The sequence below is a fragment of the Alosa alosa genome, chromosome 7, assembly GCF_017589495.1.
Source record: "Alosa alosa isolate M-15738 ecotype Scorff River chromosome 7, AALO_Geno_1.1, whole genome shotgun sequence".
In the NCBI taxonomy this organism is placed as follows: domain Eukaryota; kingdom Metazoa; phylum Chordata; class Actinopteri; order Clupeiformes; family Clupeidae; genus Alosa; species Alosa alosa.
In genome coordinates this window covers 9,215,342-9,223,778 of record NC_063195.1, presented here as the reverse complement: position 1 = coordinate 9,223,778, position 8,437 = coordinate 9,215,342, and the positions used below count along the sequence as shown (strand labels likewise).

The 8,437-nt window shown below is 44.4% G+C and overlaps 3 protein-coding genes across 3 annotated transcripts in view; 2 read left to right on the top strand and 1 right to left on the bottom strand.

The window, feature by feature from the left end:
- Positions 1 to 4,795, top strand: part of aars2 (alanyl-tRNA synthetase 2, mitochondrial (putative)) — an 18,797-nt gene extending 14,002 nt beyond the window's left edge. Inside the window, 7 exon segments of the mRNA XM_048247930.1 lie at positions 186 to 289; positions 778 to 886; positions 1,998 to 2,123; positions 2,848 to 2,958; positions 3,334 to 3,417; positions 3,664 to 3,777; positions 4,197 to 4,795. Coding sequence (XP_048103887.1) covers positions 186 to 289; positions 778 to 886; positions 1,998 to 2,123; positions 2,848 to 2,958; positions 3,334 to 3,417; positions 3,664 to 3,777; positions 4,197 to 4,379 — 831 coding nt within the window. The 3' untranslated portion in view covers positions 4,380 to 4,795.
- Positions 4,796 to 5,452: 657 nt separating this feature from the next.
- LOC125297613 (histone H2B 1/2-like) lies at positions 5,453 to 5,937 on the top strand. The gene has a single exon (XM_048248069.1). It carries the CDS (start codon positions 5,470 to 5,472, stop codon positions 5,842 to 5,844), a length of 375 nt encoding a protein of 124 aa, XP_048104026.1. The 5' UTR covers positions 5,453 to 5,469; the 3' UTR covers positions 5,845 to 5,937.
- Positions 5,938 to 6,422: 485 nt separating this feature from the next.
- Positions 6,423 to 7,344, bottom strand: LOC125297598 (histone H3). Its single transcript, XM_048248051.1, has one exon. It carries the CDS (start codon positions 7,262 to 7,264, stop codon positions 6,854 to 6,856), a length of 411 nt encoding a protein of 136 aa, XP_048104008.1. The 5' UTR covers positions 7,265 to 7,344; the 3' UTR covers positions 6,423 to 6,853.
- Positions 7,345 to 8,437: the final 1,093 nt, after the last annotated feature.

Below are 8,437 nucleotides of genomic sequence, written 5' to 3'. Positions count from 1 at the left end.
TCATTTGTTGAGGTCAGAAGTCCTTTTTTGTGTAGTTGTTTAGTCAGTCCTGTGTCCAGTATCTCTTTTGCTGTAATATGTATTATGGGAGGTTAAAATGTTCACTGTGATGGCTAACTTATAGACCTAAAGGTAGCATCTTGAATGAGTGACCTCAGAGTGTGTGTGTGTGTGTGTGACCACAGGTGTACCCCGACCCAGTGCGGGTGGTGTCTGTGGCGGTGTCCGTGTCTGACCTACTGGAGGGAACCTCACGCAGGCCCTCGTCTGTGGAGCTCTGCTGTGGAACGTAAGCACTGCGGCATCTCTCTGCTCCCCCATAACCAGACGCACAGCCGCAGATGCACTATATAAATGTTATCACATTCATCATCAGACTATTACTCTAAGTCATCATCATTGCAGAGTAACGACGAGTGTATCTGCAAATGAAGAAATGTGCATAATCGTATTCCATTACTGATCAGCATTCAGCTAATGCAGCCAGAGACCCAATATAATAATATACATTGCTCCCTCTTAAGAGGGCATGGTCGATATCAGTGGCTATTTCACATCAACATGAGTACTACTGTACTATGCTTCATAACATCAGTAACTGCGCCCTGTAACTCCAGGTGTTCCAGTGTGTGTTTTTTTTTTTCCAGGTGTTCCAGTGTGTTTTTTTGTGTGTGCATGGTAATCTGTCAGATTAGTCACATTTCCTGTGTGTGTACAGTTTCTTTGTGTGTGCATGGTAATCTGTCAGATTAGTCACATTTCCTGAATTTTAATCAGGCATTTGCTCCGGACCGGAGCCATCCGGGATCTCGTCATCATATCGGAACGGCAGCTGGTGAAGGGCATCAGCCGCATCGTGGCTGTGACCGGGGACGACGCCAGGGAGGTGAGGCGGCGCTTTACCGCGACACGTCTGATCATTGCGGCCTCACAGATGGCAGAAAGATACCGATATCTTTTTGAAAGAAACTGAGTGCATGTGCAAGTGAAATTCTTTAGAAGCAATCGGTAATTTGCATTAGTCAGCAGGTAATAATTGAACATTAAATGTATTTTTTTTTTTTTTTTTTTAATAAACCTCTATCTACAGCCTATATTCAGGTTGATTGAGGGATAGCTGTACTTTACAAAATAGCTAATAATAATGGATTTAAAAGAGGTAATAATAGACCAGACATGAGACCACATATCAAGAAATTGGTCAACATACCCACATCAGTCCCTATCAACAAAAGTATTTTTCATAGGTCAAGATTATTAGGCTCTAAAACAGATTCTCAACATTATAGAGCTGCTGACATGAGGATTTTTTTGTCTTAGCTCGAGTTGCTACTCAAAAAATGTCTTCAAGGTTGGTCTGTCCTTATAATGACTGACATATGTAAGTTATGCTGGGTGAACCCAGCCTGATCTGCCGGCCATTTCTTTTCCCCCCTGCAGCTCAGGCTGGAAACCTCTGCATCTTTTTCTGCTGCTTCCGTTACAATTTTGCCAGGACCAATCACAAGCTGGCTTATCCACCTGGCGCACTATTGGCAGGTTTTAAAACGATGACGATAGCGGGAGAGCCTGGAATTTTTGCGTCGCACTGCAAACGTCACCCGGTTCGTTCAGATTGGTGAATGACTATCCAATTGAGTACAGTGTAATTTGAACTATGCCCGTTGATCACGCCTCTTGTGCAGCAGCAAATACATAGCAGACTTCCCAGACCAATGTTCAATCTTAAAAGATTGACCTTGGTCTGGTAAAAGCCAGACTATATGTAAGTCGCTTTGCATAAAAATGTCAGCCAAAAATAACTGTATAATAAATGTTTACCAGAAAGAGAGACATTTTCTGAAGATGCTTCTGCTTGTGTTTTTCCCTATTCTCTGTGCTCAGCAGAAAGGCTAAAACTGTGTTTATATGTTTTTTAGGTCTGTTCACATACATTTATTTGTGTTTACCTATTTATTGTTTTGCCTTTTGTTTCTTCATTTGTGTGTCCTGAGAAGGCCAGAGAAACAGGAAATGTCCTGGAACAGGAAGTAGAGGCGTTGTCAGCGCGGGTTGCTGCGGCAACCTCACCATCCCTCCATGATGCTCAGCGGTTGGCCAAAGACGTGGGTCAACTCACTGACGTACGTATGACAGGATGAGAAGCAACACAGTTTTAAACACTATATAGATGTGTAGACAAAAATGACCACTTATACAATATGGTGAGTAGGTCTGTTGTAAGTATTATTTGTAAATCTTAAAAATAATAATTCCATAATGTGTGTGTCATTTTACATCACATCTGTATTTGTTTTCAAAGATTGTGGATTAACTGAACCTTACCCTCCAGAATTATTGGCACCTCTGCTAAAGTTGACTAAAACCGGTATAATAATGTCACAATGAAAACAATTAGGAAAAATCAAGCTTTGGCTAGGAATCTGGACGACCTGGGGAGATATTGTAAAGGCGAACGGTCTTAAATCACTTGCTTTGTATCCCCAACTTTATGGGGTGTCATAGGAGAATATTACAAGCTGTTTTATTGGCAAAGGGAGGCTTAAGAAGGTATTACAAGCACGGGTGCTAATAATGTGTTTTTGTTAAAAATATGTATTTCATGGTGAGATTTTCCTTTTTCTCAAAATACATTTGCTTCCCTTCAAGGTTGGATTTTTCCTAATTTGTTTCATTGTGAGTTTACAATAAATCACCAACAGTTTTTTTTTTTTTATACCAGTTTTTAGTCAACTTTAGCAGAGGTGCCAATAATTCTGGAGGGTGCTATATTTTGTTAGGCCCATGTTGTTAGTTGGTGGATGTTCACTGGGGTGAGTGAACATCACAGTGATTCATTTTGCTCAGGCAGTGGAAGGGACACCTATACCTCAGTGGCAGAGGAGGGTCCTTCAGACACGGCTGAAGGCCTTACAGAGGAGCACCAACACCAGCATCAGGAAGCAGGAGATCAAAGAGGTGTGCAAACAAACAAACAAACAAGCAAAGCACGTACAGATACAACAAACATCTACGTACATATTTCACGCTCATAATCAGTCTTTGTCAATGTCCACACTGACTGTGCTGCCTGTATGTAGCTTGTAGCACCAGCCACCAGCCAAATGCTGGTAGATATAACAAAAGAATGATTTGGCCCGTGAATTTGACCCCATCTCTCTCTGTCTCTGTCTGTCTCTGTCTGTCTCTGTCTGTCTCTTTCTGTCTCTTTCTGTCTCTTTCTGTCTCTGTCTGTCTCTTTCTGTCTCTCTCTCTCTCTCTCTCTCTCTCTCTCTCTCTCTCTCTCTCTCTCTCTCTCTCTCTCTCTCTCTCTCCCTCTCCCCCCTCTCTCAGGCGGGTCTTAAGGCTCAGGAGCTGCTGGAGAAGCATGGCAGTCGGCCGTTGGTGGTGGGCACCATGGACACGGACTCCATATCGGTAGGTCACACACTCACACTCACACACTGCGGTGGCGTTACATATCATAGAGCAAAGGGCTTTTGGTTAATAAATTACATTATCTCTCTCTCTCTCTCTCTCTCTCTCTCTCTCTCTCTCTCTCTCTCTCTCTCTCTCTCTCTCTCTCTCTACCCCCTCCCACCATTTCTATCCTTTCATCTCACACATTTACACATACCTCTTATCCTCCTCCTCCTCCTCCTCTTCTTCCTCCTCCTCGTCCAGGTGGTGGTGAAGACGGTGAACCGGTACAGTGAGCTCTCTCCCGGCTGCATGGTTCTGCTGTTGGCTCCACAGGCCTCTTCTGGGAAGGTCCTCTGTGCCTGTCAGGTGCCCAAGGTAAAGGTCAGAGGTCACGGGGCCATGGGGTGTCAATAACCAGTCTGTCAACAACCTAAATTGTTGTGCATAGCATGAACAATACTCTAGGGGGTGAGATGTGGGAGCCTTGAGCTGACTCATCATTGTTTGCCAATGGTGTTACATTTTTTAAGTGATTTCACAGTCGCAGACATTTTTCAAAGTCTTAGTGGAATCATGGGAGTTTTATTTGGGTTGCCTTGCGCTCCCGTCACCTTCGTTGTTTAGTGGAAGGTGGCAGTCTGGCCAATATAGTCTTTGTCTTGATGATACAATAACATGACATGATGAAATGTGTTTGAAAGATGTATGATTGCATCAGTCTTGGCTCATGCAAACATAATAAACTCATGCAAACATCAAACATAATAAACTCACTCTCTCTCTCTCTCTCTCAGGGCAGTAGCGTGCTGGCGAGCGACTGGGCGGTGGCCGTGTGTGGCCATCTGGGGGGCAACGCGGGCGGCTCCGCTACCGTGGCCAAGGGCGTGGGCACTGCCAAGGCCGAGCACGTTAGCCGGGCACTGAGATGGGCACAGCAGTATGCAGAGGGAAGACAGGAGTCTGGAACACACACTTGAACACAGACTCCTGAACACACACACAGACGCCTGAACACACACTTGAACACAGACTCCTGAACACACACACAGACTCCTGAACACACACACAGACACCTGAATACAGACACAGACTTCTGAATACAGACACAGGAAAGTAATGTCCTGGATACACACACACACACACACACACACACACACACACACACTGTTGTGCAGCATGAAGGATAGAGATGCACTGGTATTCTAAGACCTCTGCTCTGGGCAAATATGAATGCAACTCCAACAGTTAGATGTTTATAAATAAATAATTTGTACATTATGATATTTTTTTTTAGAACCTGTTAGCAACTCTTTGAGCATATCATCCAGGCAGTTTGCTGCAATGAAGTGTATGGCTGGTATTTCTTTGTTTTAAAAGAAATAAAGATGTGTGTTGCGTGCCTATACTCAATGTCAGTCAAATTCTTTGGTTTGCAGAGACCAAATGCAGAGACAGAGACATTGCACAGACCATATTGACATTTGATCGGAATGTATTAAACAATCAGTCATCAATTTTTTAGACATCGATGTCACAATATGATCACGTTTTAAAAATATCATTTAGACCCACTCAGATGCGTTAAAATGCCATTGCAGCACCTTAATTTCATAGGCTGCAACCTCACAAAGAACAAGATAAGAGGAAATATCAGGGGTGCACTGACAAACCTTAGCCGTTAAGGCTTCGTTAAAAAAAAACGAGTTTTAAATTGATAAGGTAATTATGCTGAAATCATTTATTTGAAGACTGACCAATGACATTTTAATTAAGTACGTATCTGGGCGTAAATTCACGTGAGATCCGATTCACAAATGCATAGCATTAGCGGGAACTAGGAACAAAGGAATCCGGAGGTATGACCAGATGATCTGCGATTGGCTCTTAACTTTTGGAAGTCCCACCCCTTTTTTTTCAAAGTGACGAATTGGGAGAGAGATCACGTTCCATTCGAGTCTTGAGTAGCTGGAGTTCTACAGTTCCTCATTTGCATATGTCGTCATACTTAAACCAACGACATTTCTCAAGCGCTACCATTTCGCAACTCCAATCGAGAGATATTCGACAATGCCCGAGCCAGCGAAGTCCGCGCCCAAGAAGGGATCCAAGAAAGCCGTGACTAAGACGGCAGGAAAGGGAGGAAAGAAGCGCAGAAAGACCAGGAAGGAGAGCTATGCCATCTACGTGTACAAGGTCTTGAAGCAGGTCCACCCTGACACCGGTATCTCCTCCAAGGCGATGGGCATCATGAATTCGTTCGTGAACGACATCTTCGAGCGCATCGCTGGAGAGGCTTCCCGCTTGGCTCACTACAACAAGAGGTCCACCATCACCTCCAGGGAGATCCAGACCGCAGTGCGTCTGCTTCTGCCCGGTGAGCTGGCCAAGCACGCCGTGTCCGAGGGAACTAAGGCCGTTACTAAATACACCAGCTCCAAGTAATTGATTGACTAATTGACTTGAAAACAAAGGCTCTTTTAAGAGCCGCCCATCTGTTCTTTGAAAGCTGTTCCAATGAAAGATGTGCAGACCGACGCTTGATATTAATTTCAATTTGTAGTGACTATGATGGTTTCTTATGTTAAAACACAACTCGTATATGCCAGTGTAACACTGTCGCTTCCTCACTCAAGCCCCTGGCCTCAGTCCATCACTGTCGCTGGTGATGGCTAGTACCAGAGAATAAGATACCTTATAGCTTTTATATGGCTCTGGCTACTACTATATCCTCTGTGGTAGGTTTGTCATCTTAAGCAGAAAGAAGAAATACACATAGGTACTTGGCTTTCCTGTGAAGATAAATGTGTTGTGCTCAAATATGTTTGTTTTGAATTGAGTATTGGGAAAGTACGTTTAAGTATATATACTCTTTTTGATCCCGTGAGGGGAAATTTGGTCTCTGCATTTAACCCAATCCGCGAATTAGTGAAACACAGCACACAGTGAGGTGGAGCACACACTAATCCCGGGGAGCAGCGAGGGCTGCACTTCAGCCGTGCCTACTGGTCGGGGTTCGAACCGACAACCCTCCGGTTACAAGTCCAGAGTGTTAACCAGTGGGCCACAGCTGCACCCCTAACTTACTGCAATGCACTACTTTTCTGTGGGCAATTCAACTCTGTAAACAAACCTTCCTACGTAATGTGTACCTATTATGATTTGAACATGCCACTTCAACAAGAGTCAGAACTTGTGCAACTAGAAGCCAGCGAGACGTTAGTGAAAAACATCGCCTACCAAGGCATAGGGAGAGGCTATTTTGAGTGGGATGTTAAGCTATTATGAATGTTATACTTGTGTGATTTTCGGTCCATGTACTCGTTTCGGGACTAGTTTGTCAAACTATAGGCTATACAATTTAATACGCGAAATATTGTGAGGAAATGAGCTTTTAAAGAGGTAATGAGGTGGCTCTTAAAAGAGCCGTTGGAGTGGTTAATTTCAGCCTAATTCAAGCGCGCTCTCCGCGGATACGACGAGCCAGCTGGATGTCCTTGGGCATGATGGTGACCCTCTTGGCGTGGATGGCGCACAGGTTGGTGTCCTCGAACAGACCGACCAGATAAGCCTCGCTGGCCTCCTGGAGAGCCATGACAGCAGAGCTCTGGAAACGAAGGTCGGTCTTGAAGTCCTGGGCGATTTCTCTGACCAGGCGCTGGAAGGGCAGCTTGCGGATCAACAGCTCGGTGGACTTCTGGTAACGACGGATCTCTCTCAGAGCCACGGTTCCAGGCCTGTAACGGTGAGGCTTTTTCACGCCACCGGTAGCCGGGGCGCTCTTGCGGGCAGCCTTGGTGGCGAGCTGCTTTCTTGGTGCTTTGCCACCAGTAGATTTGCGAGCGGTCTGCTTGGTTCTTGCCATCGTGAAGATCCTTCTTCAGATAATATCAGAAGTGAGTAAATACTTCAGCTGAAGCATTGCGCTTTATACCCCCAGAGCTGCTCCCCCCGCCCACTTGGTCCTCGTGATATGGTAAAACGTCACATCCGGATTGCGCCAGAAATTCAAATAAACTAACCCCTTTCAATGTTTGTGAAATACTATTAGAGCCCGTCTACATTCTCTGATACTATTAATGTATATGCAGGTATGTATGTGAGAGGAAATATGTATTTAATATCAATTCTAAAAAAATATTGTAAAAATGGTGAGGTGGAGGATGAGGTACTTACATTGTGGTCCGATTTCTTCCTAGAAGCTACATCCGGAACAAACGTGCCATCGAGATGAATAGGCAAACCAGAGCCATATATAAAGGCTCTGAGAGAAAGCAATCTAATAAGCTATCTATCTATCTACAGACCCGGCGGCAGACACAAATTCACGGACGGGCATTACACCTTTCCAGGGGGGGCACTGGAACTTAAATTGATCACGGTAGTTTAAGCTTACACTTGACAAAACATTCCAATATGAAAATGTAGATCCAATTGTTGTAAAATGGTGCAGTTGAGACTGGAGCTAGTCATATAAAAAAAATGCAAAAATAAATCCGCAGATAAAACCAAAATCCTCGTTCATTTGCTAACCACTTTCAGATAGAGTGTTAGGGAGTTAGCCCCGAAGTTACGGATAACTTCGGCCCTGGAGTGGTAAGCTCCCTGTTCACCGACTAGGTCAGAAGAAAAAAAAACTGTAAAGGTTAACGCTATCAAACAAACCCAGAAACTACTAGGCATACTTCTACTAACTACGATATGAGATATAGCCTACCTGCGAGCCGATAAGCTATATTTGTCATCGGATGACAGGGGTTAGTGCAGAAGTGAAGTAGACTGCGCCACTTAACCTCCTCTCCATTTAGGTGATGGGCTTACCTAATGTTCCTGATTGATTAGCTACAGAATAATACAGATTTGACCAGTTTTATTTGCTTGCTAGACTGACAAACGTATAGGTTAGGCCTACATTTAATAAGTGTTCAAAATCAATCTATGGGATTAGGGTTGGTTGGAGCAACCAAACTCGTCCAGGGCGGGCACAGATGACTTCCAGGACGGGCCTGGCCCCCAAAGCCCCCCCATGCCGCCGGGA